The sequence below is a fragment of the Ammospiza nelsoni genome, chromosome 3, assembly GCF_027579445.1.
Source record: "Ammospiza nelsoni isolate bAmmNel1 chromosome 3, bAmmNel1.pri, whole genome shotgun sequence".
NCBI lineage: Eukaryota > Metazoa > Chordata > Aves > Passeriformes > Passerellidae > Ammospiza > Ammospiza nelsoni.
Window position 1 is genome coordinate 29,184,723 of NC_080635.1, and position 15,469 is coordinate 29,200,191.

The 15,469-nt window shown below is 48.1% G+C and overlaps 1 protein-coding gene across 2 annotated transcripts in view; it reads left to right on the plus strand.

The window, feature by feature from the left end:
- LOC132071087 (uncharacterized) overlaps positions 1-15,124 on the plus strand; it is a 60,527-nt gene extending 45,403 nt beyond the window's left edge. For both annotated transcript variants that reach the window (XM_059468390.1, XM_059468391.1), the window contains one exon: positions 12,746-15,124. In XM_059468390.1, the coding sequence (XP_059324373.1) occupies positions 12,746-12,874 (129 nt within the window). In that variant the 3' untranslated portion in view covers positions 12,875-15,124. The remainder of the gene's footprint in view (positions 1-12,745) is intronic.
- The last annotated feature ends 345 nt before the right edge of the window (positions 15,125-15,469 follow it).

Here is a 15,469-nt window from a genome sequence, read left to right on the forward strand (position 1 = left end):
TAGAGCTGGCTAGAGCCTGGTGCACAGCTGGGGGTGGTATTTTTCTGACTTCTCAAACACCTTCTGTCAGGGCTCTTCAGTCCTGTCTTCCAGCAGCCCCACAGTGACCCAGTACTTCTGATTGCACAATTAATCTTGATCTTTTATGTACTCTCATGTGCTTCTGCCTGGATTGTTTTCAATATAGTTGTGTCCTTCTGTGCCCCACGAGCTCTCCCCAGGCTGTGCCTGTCCTTCAGACCCACCAGATGTCTAATCCTGGTGCAATGTTTTAGCACATCTTGTTTATCACCTTCCTTTATGCCTGCCCTGTGCTCTTTCACTGGGTTTTTTCTGGGTGTCTGTCCCTGGACACCAACTATTTCCAGTGGTGCTTGGTGATGGTTCTCCAGTCCCTTGGGTTTCAGTGATGCCTTGGTGAGGTGGTTTCCTGACAATTTAAGCTCATTCTTGTGGCTTACTATTGTCCCCCTGGAGAATCTGAAAGGAAAATTATCCCTTTGCTCCTTGAGCCCATGTCAGCTTGCAGTAAAATAAACAGCAGAAACTGGGAGCACGCTTTTCTGACAGATGGCACAAAATCCACTCTTCTCTGGCCAGCCTTGCCAAGCTGGGGCAGTGCCTCTCCACCTGAGGCACTGGTGGCTTCCATGGTAATAGCATGTGATGCTTCACAGCCTCTTGCTGGCCTGTTGTAGTGGAGAGCTGTTTAGTAAAGGTGCATTTTTGCCTCCATTTTTCAAGGGATTGTGAATGCCCACTTTGTGTACGCAGCTGAGAAAGGAAGCATCAGGTCCCTGGCAGAACTCTTTGCTGAAGTGCCTCAGCTCTGGAAACAGCTGAGAGAGGTCAATACTTCTGAAACACAGTGGCATGCTCTCATCATATAAAGGGAAACCTCAATTCAGCCAGCAGGACATGCTTGGCATGGTATTCCTTCTCTGTGTTGCCAGCAGCAGAAAAAGAGGCAATGGGCACAAGTAGAAATGTAAGATATTCAGGTTGCCCAGGGAAATTGTGGAAACTCTGTCCATGGAAAGAGCCATGGTGTGCCAGGATGCAGTCCTGGGCAACAGGCTCCTGCTGACCCTGCTCAGAGGAGGGGGTTTGAACTCAGCTATCTCTAGAGCAACCTCAGCCCTTCTGTGATTTCTGGGTCTTGTCCAGCACTCAGTAATGGAGTCAGAGCACACTAGGGACCTAAGTTCTATTGGAAGGGCTATTCTAAGGCCCTACTGAATGTGGCATTTCGGCAAGAGTGATAGCAGGAGGCAAGGTGAGAGGCTTGGCTCTGTGTTGCTGAGGGCCTGGTGGCACAGGTTCATCGTTGGAATCTGTCCATTGTGGTGAGGGTAGAAGAAATGAAGACAGATCTCATAGTGATGGGTTGATGAGCTGTTACAGGAGGAACCAGGCAGCTGTCTGTGTGTCTGAACAGGAAACATCACCATGTGAACCACTTTGCTTGTGTCACTGATGCACAAGTGCTCCTGTTTCAGATTAGGTAGTGTCTCTTTCTGAACTGAGATGGTCACAGATATCCAGAGAGACTACAGCTGGATGAACAGGCAGTGTGAACTGATCTGAGGAGCAGGCAGGATATCTAGTGGCTTGTGCCAGGGATTTGAACCTTGATTTCTTCAGTTTTTCTGCTGCTGACTAGTAGGACTGTAGGAGAAAGGATCGTGCTTATTCCATCTTGTGTGGGGACAGTGATGACTGTGACCTTCTAATAGCATCAGCAATAAAGAATTTTCATCCTGTTCTTGCTGACATCAGTATCTGATGTGGTTGTGAGATGATGCCTGCTTTTAAAAATCCCTCCTGGCTGATACTTTGATTGCCTTGACATCTTGGGGCTTTGCTGATGTGTCAGGGTGCAAGATGTTGTTTTCTCATGCATCATTACAGCTATTCCTTCCTCGGTCTTCTGCTGGAAGAGTCTCCCATGGGAAGGTGAGATGGAGGGGGCAGTGTCTTTGCCCTCTGGCATGGAAACACAGCTACACCCTGTGGTTTGTGGTCCTTGGTGGTCTTTCTTAAGCAGGTGACCTGCTGCTGTTAAGCAGGTTGCAGTTTTAACACTAAGGTGTCACCTTGCTCTTGTTTCCAATGCTTAAGTTTCCCAAGGGCCAGCTCAGGTGGTGATCAGCCAAAGCCTTTCCCCTCATGCAGTGGTTCTTAAGTGGGATGATGGGATAGTGACGTGACTACTAAGAACCTAACAGTTATGGAAGAGAGGCTGGCTACCTTTTCTAATGTGCAGCAGCTCAGTTTGAAATGTTTTCAGGAATAGCAGCTGTGAGAGGTGGCAGCCTACTGTGAAGAGCAAATAATATTAAAAAGAAAAAAATCTTGTTTCTGTTCCCACAGAGTAAGAGATAATGGAACAGAAGAATCATCCCCTGTGGGCAAGTGAGCAGAGATAAATTAGAGGTGACAGCATGTACATGAACTATGGATTTGTAAAGCACATGCCACTGCAAGGTCAGGGGCGGGGCAGGTGTTGGCCTCTGTGTGTGTGGCACATGAGCTGGGCAGTGTAAGTGTACAGACCTGGTCCCTGGTCTGTCATTTATTCCTGTTTCTGTTCTTCCTTGACAAACTTCTACATGCAGTCTCTGAATGGGATTAGTGGTTCTGTGTGTTTTTAATTTTCTGAATAGTTCAAGTACAGAGCCAGATCCACCAATCTTTAGACACTTTTCAAATAACAGACAGGCAAAACTGAAAGAACATCCTCCTGTTCTAATTAGAAACCCTGACTCTAGACAGATGGAAGGTCCGTTTTGATTAATAATTTAGTGGAGCTGAGCTTGTCTTAACAGCAGTAGGTGGGTAGAAGACACCCAGGGGCTTACCAGTTGTGTCTCAAGGATCTTGTTGGGGCTGGCAGAAAGGAAGAAAGGATTTCAAGGCCAATCTGATAACCTGGCTGATCAGAGAGATGTTTTCTGCTATGTAAAAATAAGAATTTTAAATCGGAACACAAACCTCTTGTGCTCTTGCCTTGATCTTATCAATGTTGAGAACGCCCTCTGCTTGGGCAGGGGCCAGATCCCAGGGAATGACTTCCCTGTCTCTTATCTCTACTCTGCATCCTAAAAGGCCACTGCAGAAACATGCTGCTGGCTTGTCTTCTTCTAAAACAAGGGACCTTTGCAGCTTGGAGCTGAACAGGAGATATGTTGGCCAGAGCCTTCTGGGCAGATGCCTGAGCTATTCACACGTGCAAGGCATACCAGGTGACAGAGCAGTATTGGTGCAAACCTCTGTTTCTGGCTGTGCAGCGCTAAGTAATGATGTTAATCATTAGGTTCAGTGTGTGTATACATACATATGTACATATATATATGTGTGTGTGTGTGTATATGTATATAAACCCCACAGATGTTGCTCCTTCCATCACAGGCTCCCAAGGAGCACTGCAAGCATTTAGCATTGGATGCATATAAATATGCAGATAAATACCATGATTGCAATTTCAGAGTGAGTTACACTGAAAAACCAGCAGAAGGTGTAACTCACTTGAAGAGACATAGGGTGATGAGAACTTTAGACCATGTTCCTAGAGCTGTGTCCTTATCCATACCATATCATGAATATAAACACCTAGGGCATCTCAGGCAGCAGAAATCCCAAACTGTAGCTTACAAACAGTTTCTCAAACCTTCCTGGTTGTTTCTAGTATGTGCCTGACTGTCTAAACCTCACCCTGATCTTAGAATCAACAAGAGAGCCTTGCCTCCCTGGCCAGTCACAGCCTTATGGTCAGAAGCCCCTCGTGGAGATTTTGATGTTCCAGTTTCCCCTGAGGTGTCTTGGCTCCAGTTGATGGACATGCCTCTGCTGAGCAAAATGGAGAGGGCCCTCTGCTAAGTGGGAGCATGAATGTCCCTTTGAGTATCCTACGCTCGTCCCAACCCAGCCACTGAACTGCCTGCTGAAGATGATAGTTGGTCCTGGAGAATGCCAGCCCTTGTTCTGAATAATTCCTGACAAAATACTTTGTCCAGAGTTTCCTCAGTTTGGGGAAGGGTTCTGTGTAGCCAAGGGGGGAATGCCTCTCTCTTTTAAAAACTACTCCAAATATCTGATTTTTACTGGATTTCATGGCAAAGGCTAACCAGCCTTTAGCTTGCCCACAGCCCTTAGAAGTGGGACTGTCGTATCTCTCTTCTGTTTCTGTAAGGATAAGAACTTTTATTGCTTCCTGCTTTTCATAAATTCCTGTCATGTATGCCCTTGCACCTGTTGAATCATGTAAGTGCCCACAGAACAGACTTTGTGGAATAACCAAGATTAATCCACACAGCACCATGAAAGAAGCAAGTGGCTGGTGAGTGAGGAGGCTGACTTCCTATTTTCAGCACTGTTCCTACTTTGTGGTCTGATGTGGGTTGTGGGTCTGGTTTAAGGATACGGGGAGGTAGAAACAAGGTGCAGCCCAATTGCTTCTGGGACAGCCTCGTGTGTCAGTGGTGGCTATGGCTGGTGGCACTGTGGTTCAAGGAAATGGAAAGTGGCAAGGCATGTTTCACAGAGAAGGGGTCAGATTTAATGACTTCTGGGTGATATCTTGCTGATGGAGCAGAGAGAAAGAGATGTAGGGGATGACACAGGGTCACAGATAGCCACTGCTCTCTGTCAGAGCTTCAAGTCCAAGATGGCTGATTAGGCATATCTGCTCACTATGTCCAGCCCCACTGCAGTTGTTCTGCTCCCTTTTTGTTCATGTGGCTGTGGGAACCTGGCAGCCATTGCCTCTCCTAGTCCCTGGAGCTGTGATCCTCTTTTCCCACACACCTCTCCCATAATACACCCACTTCCCTGCGCTTGGCTTCCACAGCTGGGGTGGTTTGTCCAGAGGCAAGTGCACCATGTCAGCTTGTGTTTGCAGCCTGCTCATGCCAGGCTAATTAATCCTCACTTTGCAGCTTTAATTTGGGTACCCTTCAAGTTGAGAGCAGCTCTGTGCCAGCCTGCCTGGCCAGAGGGAATCTGCTCTCCCTGGCCTCATGCAAACTGGAAGCCGCGCACGCCCGAGCGCGCACCACGTGCCAGCTCTGCGGGAAGCACGGTGCCTGGGCTTCCTGGCCCCGAGGGAGCAGGACTGGGAGGCAGCTGCTGTGATCCCTCTGAGAGGAGGCTGTTCCTGCTGCACAGCAAGGGCTGGAATGGGGAGGGTGGAGAGGAAGGAGAGGGTGAGGTAGTGTCACTTGTGTACAGAGCAAAACTAAGGACTCTACTCAGATGCACTTGGAGATTTAGGGCCAGATTGTGCCGTGTCTGTGTTTATTTGGAGCTACTCTTGTGCTTGCCTCTTCTCCTGCTCAGGCACATGCAGACCCTGTAGTATTTACAGGAACTGCTGCAGGTATGCAGGCAGCACAGGCAACTTCTTATCAGAAGGAAAAAAAGTAGGTGCAAAATATGGCTCATTCGTAGGGAAATATGGGTTCATTCCCTTGGTCCTAAGAGACTTGTTTTGTTTTCAGAGCATGATCTTTACTGGGACCCTGGCTGGTGGGTTCCCCAGCTTGGCCAGGGAGCACTGACAGACTGCTCCTCTGAATGACCCATCTGTCCCTTTTCTTTGTGCAGCCTCTTTCCTTCAGGTTGTCAGCCAGGCAAAATCAAAGCTTGCAGTCAGCTTTGTCAAAGACCTATCTAAAGATGTGTGAGAGAGGAGAAGAAAGGCTTATCATGCTTGTGCCAGCAAGGACCCAGAGCTGAAACTGGCTATTTCTGCTTTTGGGCAAGTGACCAACAAGCATCTGCTATGCCCTTTGAAGTACCTTCCAAAAAGGTTCAGTGCTGTCTGTCTGGTGGCACCTCTGTAAGTCTGGTAGTTGCCACCTCACAACTCTGCGCACACATTTGCAAATATTTGATTTCTTTTAAATTTTTTTAAACCTTTCTAAGACGAACAGTGATGTGTTTGTAAACCGTTGAACTGCTCTTTGCAATGTGGTGGTATGGAAAGAAAAAGGTGTTAGGCAGCCTTGTGTTGGTGATGGCAGACAGGTCTTTCAGTCTTTTGGGGGGGCAATGAAAATCATAAGAAAACAGTGCCCACTGCAAAGTTTTGGTTTCCTTGTCAGAACAACATTTGGAGATGATCTTTTTTTTTTTTCTTGGAAGAGAAAAGAAAAGGGTAGTCATAAAGTGAAGTTCTGGCATGGTCTATTTTTTAACTATTTCTTGAAATAAAATTCTATATGAACCTGGGAGTGTCGGACAGACTTTCAGGAGGAAAGGAGTTTGCCTGTGAAAATTTCCTCCTGTAGCTGCTCCAGGTCTGTGACTGGAATAAATTGTTAGAGGTCCTATCGGAGTTAATGAATAAGCAGTTAAATGTGAATTGTTGCTCCACCGGAGGAGCTGGTCCTGCTTGCCAGCGACTATTTCTTGAAAACTGCCTGAAGCAAGACTGTAATTGAAAAGAAATCGCCTCTCATCAGAAGGTTGAAACACCTAAAAGTTAATTAATTCATCCTGGCTGTAGTGTGCTGTTGTGGCTTAAACCCATGATGAAGTTGCTAACTTGCTACCCTGGTGGGTTGGGGGAGAGAATTGGGAGGGTAAATGTGAGATGGTTTGTGGGTTGAGATAAAGATTATTTAATAGAGAAAACAAAAACTGTACATGCAAGCAAATCAAAGAATTCATTCACTGCTTTCCATGGGTAGGCAGGTGTTCAGCCATCTTCAGGAAAGCAGGACTGCATCATGGCTACTTGGGAAGGCAAAACACCAGCTTAATGCCATCATATGGTATGGAAAGGTCCTTTGTCCAGTTTGAGTCAGATGTCCTGGCTGTTTCCTTCCCAGCTTGTCATGCCCTTCCAAACCTTCTTGCTGTCAGGGCACGAGAAGCTGGGAAGTCCTTAACTTAATATAAACACTGCTTGACAGACTGATAGTTTAGTTATTGCTGTCACCATTATTCTCATCCTAAATCGAAGCCACAGGATACACCAGCTACTAAGCAGAAAATTAATTTTATCCCAGCAGAAACCAGGACATGTATGTATTATGCATTGAAGAAACTGAGGCAGAGATGTTGAGAAGTGGCTTGGGCAGAACCATGTTTGGAATTACAGATGTGACTAGGAGCAGGCATGTGGGTCCCCTTCCCTTGCTCACAGCTGATGGCTTCACACATCAAAGTTGAAGAGTGAAGAAGTTTATTTTCTAACACTTAGCAGGGGTGAGAGGAAGGAGGACCATGTGGAGTTAAATCAGTGTACCTGTAAATGTTCCTCTGTGAAGTCTGACAGCCTTTACTCTTTCTGTGCCCTGCCTGAATATTGGTGCTGCCTCTGGCTCTGCCCATTCCTGAGCAAGGCAGCTGTATCCCAGGCAGGCATCTGTCCTTGCCAGAGCTGTTGTGGGCATTTATTCCTTCCTACACAGGGTGGTGGTGGAAATCGGATGAGCCTTTACAGCTTGCAATTACATGGTGCCTTTCATCCCAAAGGACTTTTAACAAGTGAGTCTACAGACTGCAAAGGGATCATTCACCCACCACTGGAAGGCAGCATCCTTTAAATGGAGCTCAGCAGCGCTTCCCAGCCACGGGGGTCCAAGAGTAGGAAAGAAGGGACTCCTGTGTTGGATTGGCCTTGAGTAGGGACAGGTTGGCAGAGTGCACAAGTTGATCTGGTTTTGAATCCCACCTAGATACTAGAGCTCTTGAGAAAGAGGACCAAAGAGTCCTCTTAATGTACATCTCCCCCAGCACACCACTCCCTTCAAGACATCGTTGTGTTGGGTAGCTGCATTTCCCCACTCCTATGAGGATTGTCATTCCCATAGCTGAAAGCTCACTTGGACCTGTGCTCACTTTGGCTTTGTCCAGAGAGGAGAACCATGATTCTGTGGAATCATGAGACCAAAATCATGTTACTGTCTGCATTTGAGATACTTCCCCAGACTTCATAGAAGTGAATGACCTGTTTCTAGGAGGAATATGGCTTCATATTAATAGATCTAGCTTTACATGTTTGTCTTCTTCCTGTATGCTCTTTCTTTGCCAAAATGTACAATTATGTTACAGATGGGTTTATGGAACCGTTGTGCATTTGTCTGTTTTCTGAAAGCTGCTAATATGATTGAAATTTGCATTTCTTCTGTGATGTTTAATCTTACTGGCCTTCTTTGAGGCACCTCCCTCCACTCACTATATTTAGGTGTACTTCTTTGTTAATACGCTTCAGATATGTTTCAAACCTGGTTGTTTATTTGCCCCCCTGTATTTAAAGGTGATAATGTATTAGTGAGGACAGTACATGTTGGCAGGAGTGTATGTGTAGGCTCATGTATATGGGTGAAGAGGCATCCTTGACCAAGGTGGTTTGTGCATAGTTGCTTGAAACATGTGTAAGATGAGTTTACTTCCCTTAAGAGCTCATCTAACCCAAATCAGGTGTGCAGTGGGGCAGTGTGGGTATGTCCAGGTTCTGGAACTACCTTGTGTTCTGAGCAGCTGTATGAGCCAGTGATGAGCTGTGGTGCCTTAGACCATCCCCTGGATGCTGTGAAGTTCTGGCTGTGCATGGCTTGAATTACTTTACAAGCAAGCAAAGTTTGTATGAGTGGAACAGCCCTCCCTGTGGTTTCTGAGTCAGGAGTCTGTGTGTGCCCAGAGGGATGTGCACAAGTGACCAGGGAAGAGCCTGTGTACTGGGGAGAACCCGAGGCAGGTGAGTATGTGCAAGTGAGCACGTGTGTGACAGAGCCTGTGTGTGAGCCTGTGGCAGCCGTGTGAGTCTGACTCGGGCCATTCTTCAGCTGTGTAAATAGATTGCTTAGCAAACTGAGGGCTCTGGTTAATGATTGCCATGAGCACAGGGCCCATATTAGGCTCCGTTCTGTGAGCGGTACCCAGCTGTCCGAATGCCATTAGAGTGAACACATGAGCCTTTAATGTCAAGTGTGTATTGTTTGTGCTCTGAGGAGCCTCTGCAGGAGCTGCCCTGGGGTTGCTCACCAGGGGCTGTCAGGCAGGTTTATGGCAAGCTCCCTGGGGACCTGCTGCAGTGGCAACAACCCTTAACACCCTTCCCTAGTCAAAGCAAAGTCCCAGGCATGGTGTGCTCAAGGAGAAGGGCAGGCTGGCTAGGATGCTTGCCCAGACTACAGGGAGGCAGCTGGCCCAAGCCAGAGGGTGGCAGGAACATGTTCCCCTCTCTGGCAGCTGGCTCTATCTGTTTTTGTTCTGGAAATACATCTACAGAGCTTTGCCTTGTGCTACTCATCAGGACCAGACCACCACATGCTGTGATTCCAAATGGTGTCTTGGACTAAGCCAGATCAGGCCTGGTCATCCCTAGAGCTGGACATGAACTCCAGTCTAAAAACACTCCTCTGCAAGAAGAGAGTTGAGGGATTTGTAGGTTTCTTAGCTCCAGCAAGGTCAGTGCCAGAGATGCTGCCCTGTTAGTCAGGGAGCAGGTGCACAAGGATCCTGTATAGCTCAGGGTTGTAAAGGAGTGCAGATTGGTCAGGATGTTGCTATGGATGAGGGAGTCAGGTTACTGCCTCTCCTGTTACTGCCTGCAGCTGGGCACAGGCCCATTCTCACTCTGCCCTTGTCTGTGGTTGTTGAAAGCCAGTGGTCACCTTGTGGCTGCTTGAGAGGTGCCAGGATGATGAGGCAGGATTGGGTGCATTTTGAGCCTCACTTGCAGCTGCATGACTTCCTGTGAATCTCAGCATCTCCTGTGTCTTCTCACATCCCTGACCTTCAGCCTCACCTGTGCTGTGCCCATTGTCCTGGCAGTGCCCTGGGAAGCCTCTCTGCCCCACACATTGGCCCCAGAAGAAGACCCAGAAAGAAACCATAGCAAACTTTCCACCCAAAGCCTAGTGAGTTTTGTAGATTACTTTTGTCTGTCCTTTGGAGCCATCTTTCCCCAGCCTCTTCATCTGCCATGTGCCAAAAATGAACGGATTCAGCTGCCTTCCCTAATCCTGTCTGGCATTTCAAAATGGAGGGGACTGCCAGGTTCTTTGTTCCCATTCCCTCTTGGCACTGGCAGGGGACCTTCTCTGCTCTGGAGAAGGACAAATGTGCTGATTTATTCTGCTATTCTGCCCCTTAGCTTTGAATAGGGGTTGCTATGTTACCTTCCAGCTCTGAGGCCTGCCAGAACATACACCATATATAACCCCACAGCAGGTGGCTATTGAGTAAAGGCCCTTAAATCTGCCTCTCTTTTTTCTTACACTGCTGGCCAAGGTGTCAGGGCGATGTAGCAGGGCATGATTTGCTGGCTGAAACTCCAGGCACAGCTGATGCCAAGCACCATGTTGGCATTTTCCATTCTCGAGTGCCCATCTTAATTGCAGCAGAGATACCAGCTAGGCAGGAACATGCTGCCCACACTGGCTTTTAGAGGCCTTTCCTGACATAAAGGCTGCTGCCCAGTGGGGCTGAGCTGTGATCAAGAGCCTTGGAGACAAGAGGCTTCCAGATCCTGCTGCAGGTATTGCAGCTCTCAGGGCCTGGCTTGGACACTTCCTAAGCTCACTCTGATTTTCTATGTGTATTTGGGTGAGACAAACCATCCTGGCAGCTTTATGGGGATATTTGTGTGTTGCTGCCTTGTGATGACAAGTTAAAACCCAGGCAGAGGAGAGGTGGAGGCATCAAAACACCACCTTGCCATGCTGTTAGGTGTGTGATAGGATAGACCTGAATCTGAAGTGCTAAAATGAACCTCTGTCTTCTGCCAGACAGAGTTATTAAATGTTCCTAAAAAGCCTAGTTCTTTGAGGAACAGTCCCACAGCGCAGGCTAAGCAAAGGAGACCATTGTTCTAGTTAGGAAAGGCCTAAAAAAGGATCAGGGGGCTACATAACACCAGAGCCCAGTCTGAATCACATAGAATGTTAAGAGTTGGAATTGACCTTAAAGATCATCTGGTTCTAATCCCATTTAGGATTAGACAGGGACATCTCCCATCAGACCAGGCTGCTCAAGGCCTTATCCAGCCTCACCTTGAGCACTGCCAGGGGTGGGGCATTTACAGCCTCCCTGGGCAACCTGTTCCAGTGTGTCACCACCCTCACAGGAAAGAATTTCTTCCTTATGTCTAGACTAAATTTCACCTCTTCCAATTTGTACCCATAACTCCTTATCCTGTCACTACAGTTCTTGAGGAAGAGTCTCTCTCTGGCTTCCTTGTAGACCCTTTCCAGACACTGAAAGGTTCCTGTGAGGTCTCCATGCTACCTTTTTCCCTCCAGGCTGAACAGCTCCAACTTTCTCAGCATATCTTCATTGGGGAGGTGCTCCAGTCATCTTAATAGCTTCATGTCTTCCTCTGGACTTGCTCCAACAATTTCATGTCCTTCTTCTGTTGGGGACTCCACAGCTGGATACAGTATTCCAGGTGGGGTCTCACCAAGAGCAGAATAGAGGGAGAGAATCCCTTCCTTTGACCTGCTGGCTGTTCTGCTTTTGATGCAGCCCAGGATTCCACTGCCTTTCTGAGCTGTAAGTGCACAGTGCTGGCTCACCTTGAGTTTTTCATCAACCACCACCCCCAAGTCCTTTCCTGCAGGGCTGCTCTCAATCACGTCTCTGCCCAACCTGTTGGTTTTTGGGTTTTTTCCTAACATGTTTGTCATTGGATTTTTTCCTGACCTCTGTGAAAATAGTGGTAAAGCCCTTCCCAAGAGTGATGGAAGTGCAATGAGAGTAGGGGATGCTTGCATGAGTTTCTGAGCTGTTGAAGTTTCCATATATTCCTTGGGAATGAACTCTACAGGATCATGATTAAACACTGTCCTGGACCCTAGAGCAGTGAGACCTCCTCTCCTGGCCAGAAAGTATCAGTGAAGTAGCTGTCCTACTAGTGCTTCTGCTTGCATAAGGAAAGAAACAAACCAAAGTTCCTGAAAAGTTAAAGGAAAGCTCTTCACATCTAACAGAGTGGAATTACTTCTTTGGCACCATCATTCCTCTGGGATCTACGTAGCCTAGCACAGCACAATGGAGAACAGCATTCCTTTCCTGTCACACAGTGCAGGGAGTTCTGGCCTCCTTTCTCTGGACCTGCTCTGACCATGCTCTGAACAGTGGGAGCAAGAGGGGAGAGAATGGTCTTTAGTGGCTGTGGTAAAACCAGTCTGTAAGGCCTTGGGGTGGGATCTTTTCCTCCAAGCAATTCTCACTCATTCCTCATCAAATTGTAGAGTCTGGAACCAAAACCCTGGAGAGTTTCGGCATGCCTGGGACTTTAAGAAAGAGTGGTTTGTAAATCCTTATTGGAGAGCTGTTGAAAAATGGGGCTGAAGAATGTGTTTCCAGAGATAACTTGGTTTGTCTCCATGCTCTAAAAGTGTACCATATCTCTACTTCAAATAAATTTAGCTTTTCTATGTGATACCTTTTGGTAGTGATGCTTTTCTGACTCTGGTACTCTAATTGCATCATGGATATCCTGTTTCACTTAGTGGCTACAGGTGCCATGGGTTAGGTGAATCCTAGGGGCTTCAGCCCTGGAGGAAGGGAGGTGTGCCTGCTTTTTATCTTGAAGGGTAAGAGCAAGGATGCGAGCAAAGTGCTCCCACTGCTTATGTTAGTGCCATTTGCTGCCGGTGCAAGCATGACCACCCACTGAAGGAGGTGTAATTGTATCAGAGAGGGGGATGACAAAGCACTCAAGGCAGGAACTTCACCATTTGCAGCTGCCATGAGCACTGACCTCATGCCTGTTTCTGTTCCCCTGCAGAGCACCAACGGAGGCCGCCCGCCGCCCCACTTCCTGTACGATCCCTCCACTTTTGCCTTCCGTTCCCTCAGCACCTTGAAGCCGCTGAGCCCCATAGCTCCAGTGGAAGAACCGTCATGTGCCTACTGAAGGAGTTTCTCCAAAAAACCTCAGGAACTGTCACCCAGTGTCCTGCCTGGCAGGGAGAAGGGGAGGTGGTGATACCCAAGGGGAGGGGTGGGAGAAGAAGGGGCAATGAGATGTCTTTGCAACGCAGCTGCTCCGGCAGGGGGAAGCGAATGGCTTGGCAGCAGTGCCTGTTCTCATACCACTGGTGGAGCCCAGCAGCGGCACAGGGAGAGAGTTTTGTCTCTCAGGGCAAAGCAAACCAGTCAGGTGCACAAACTGTAAGAACTGCCACCAAGGCAGTGTCAAATGTGAGGATGGTGGCAACTGAAGATATCCAGGAGGTGTTCAGGGGTTAGTGTGACCTGCATGGCAGCAGGGGTGAGTGATCAAGCTGTGAAACCAAATCCAGTCAGTTTCCCAAGGATACCTGGGTCTACAGTGCTTTGCTATAGACCTGACACTTCTCCCACTCAGAAGTGAGCTCAGGATTGGAGAAAGAGGCTTACAGAGCTGCTTGTAGAACAAGAAGATCCCTCTCTGAGATTGTTATAATTGCATTCACATCAAGCTCTCTCAAGTGGAAAACCTGGGGACAGGGAGGTGTGTGAAGGAGTAACTGGCACATTTAACTGTGCATTCCAGATGATCTGCTGGCAGTTCAGTGATACTGCCCAAAAAGAGATTGAAATGGGAGAGTGAGACATCCATATGTACATCTGGGGTTAGAATAAAATTCTAGAATTGGAAGGTCTGTGTTGAGCCATCCAGGAAAACGCAGCACCCACCTTCAGTCCTCTCAGCATCATCAAAGAGAAGAACTTGGGGGTGACTGTGTGCCCATGGATCTCCTCTCTGCTGGGGCAGTGTGTGTTCTGGGGTATGTCACACTTCTCCATAGTATTGTCCCACTACATGATGGTGGATGTAACTGGTACCACCAAATTCAAACCAATGTATTGCCTCCAGCAAGCTTTCCACTCTCCTTGTTAAATTCAGGTACACTCCTCTGGTATCAGAGAGACAGTATTCCCAGATGAAGCAAGGAGTGTGAAAAAGTCAATTTTGTGGCTGTTGGTGGAAGAAACAGGAGGGGAGTTTGAGTGAAGGTGGGGGACATTTCTCCACAGACAGTTCTGAGCTGTTGGGACCATGCTAGGCCTTGCTGCCACTGGTGTTTGGCTGGGATCTGTCCTTGAGGTGTGTGTGTTTTGTGCCAAAGGCAGGAGTTGGCAAGACAAGCTTTTGCCTCTCCTGTTGAGGCAGAGGAACAAGGCCTTTCCTCTTGCTGCACCTGGTGGAGAAAATAACCTCTGGTGCAAGCATTGCCCACCATGAGCCTGTACCTGAGTGCAAGGGGAAGCAAGTGGTTTGTACAGATTGGGAGGAGCAACTGTGAGTAATACAAAATAATTTTTATTTTTTTAAATCTGCCTCAGTGCAGAGTCTTTGCTGCTCTCTGGTTGATACCAGTGGTCAGTCCAGCTGCCAGTAGGAGGCTACCCAGTGAGCTGGTCTGGGCCCTTCAGTGAGATCCTGGGGAAAGTCCAAGGGCTGTAGGCTTTGGGATTCAGGTGGGGGACCTGATTCCCCACCCCCCCTCTTCTCCCTAATTCCTGTCATTCAGGCAGGCAGAGCAGCTGGGCAAGGTGGTGAGGGGATCTCTGTCCTGATGCTGTCCCAGCTCTGCCTGCTGTTTGGCTCCAGCCTGTGACAGCTGGGCCACCCCCTGCACCAGCACCACCTCCAAGAGGTCACCTGTGTTTACTGGTGAGGGACCTCTGGCAGACCATCGTGGTTCCCTGCAAGTCCCTGTTTCCAAGAGACCACAGTTCCTCCGCTGATTCTTCTTGCCCCTGCAGAAATTCTGCTTACCTTGTTTTGATGGCACACCTCAGCTTTTTAACTGCTGCCAGATCAAGCTGCCCTGTGCAGGACAGGAAGCATTGCACCTTTGGACCAAATCCCTGTGCTCAGGGGATGGGACAGCCATAGCCTGGTACCCATCTAAGAGGCACATTCCTTGTGCAAATGGCTGGGGTGGCAGCCTTCTGCATGGCCCTGCAGCCTCAGGCTTTGCTCAGCAAGAGCTGCCAAGGTGCAGGGGCCCAGAGGTGTGTTCTGCCAGCCAGCAGGTGGGGCAGGCTGCCCTGCCCCAGGTGGGAGCAGGGAACAGGGATGTCCTGCGGATATTGTTGCCTTTTACTACTTTTGTAACTTTTCTGTCTTTTCTTTTTCAATCAGAAGAAAAATAATAATAAAAAAAAATTAAAATCCCACAGTGAAATAAAGTGTAACAGCTGCTATATTCATACCTCTGGGTGCATTTGCCATCTTCGGGGTGTTTGTGGGTGGGGGTATGGAGGAGGGGAAGTAGTGTGAGCTATGACACAGTGCAGCCTGTCCCAAGCACTCCACAATGCAAGTAAATGGCTTTGGAAATGAAGAGCTTGTCCAAAACGAATGCCAGGCTCTTTGTATGTGTACCTGCTCCATTTGAGGTATGATGTACTGTCCCTCACTGGTGCTTCCCTCACCAACATGGTGCTTTGCCTTTTGAGTAACTACCCAAATGGTCTTTGGCTTGTAATTTTAATTTCAGGAAGTCTTGCATGTCTG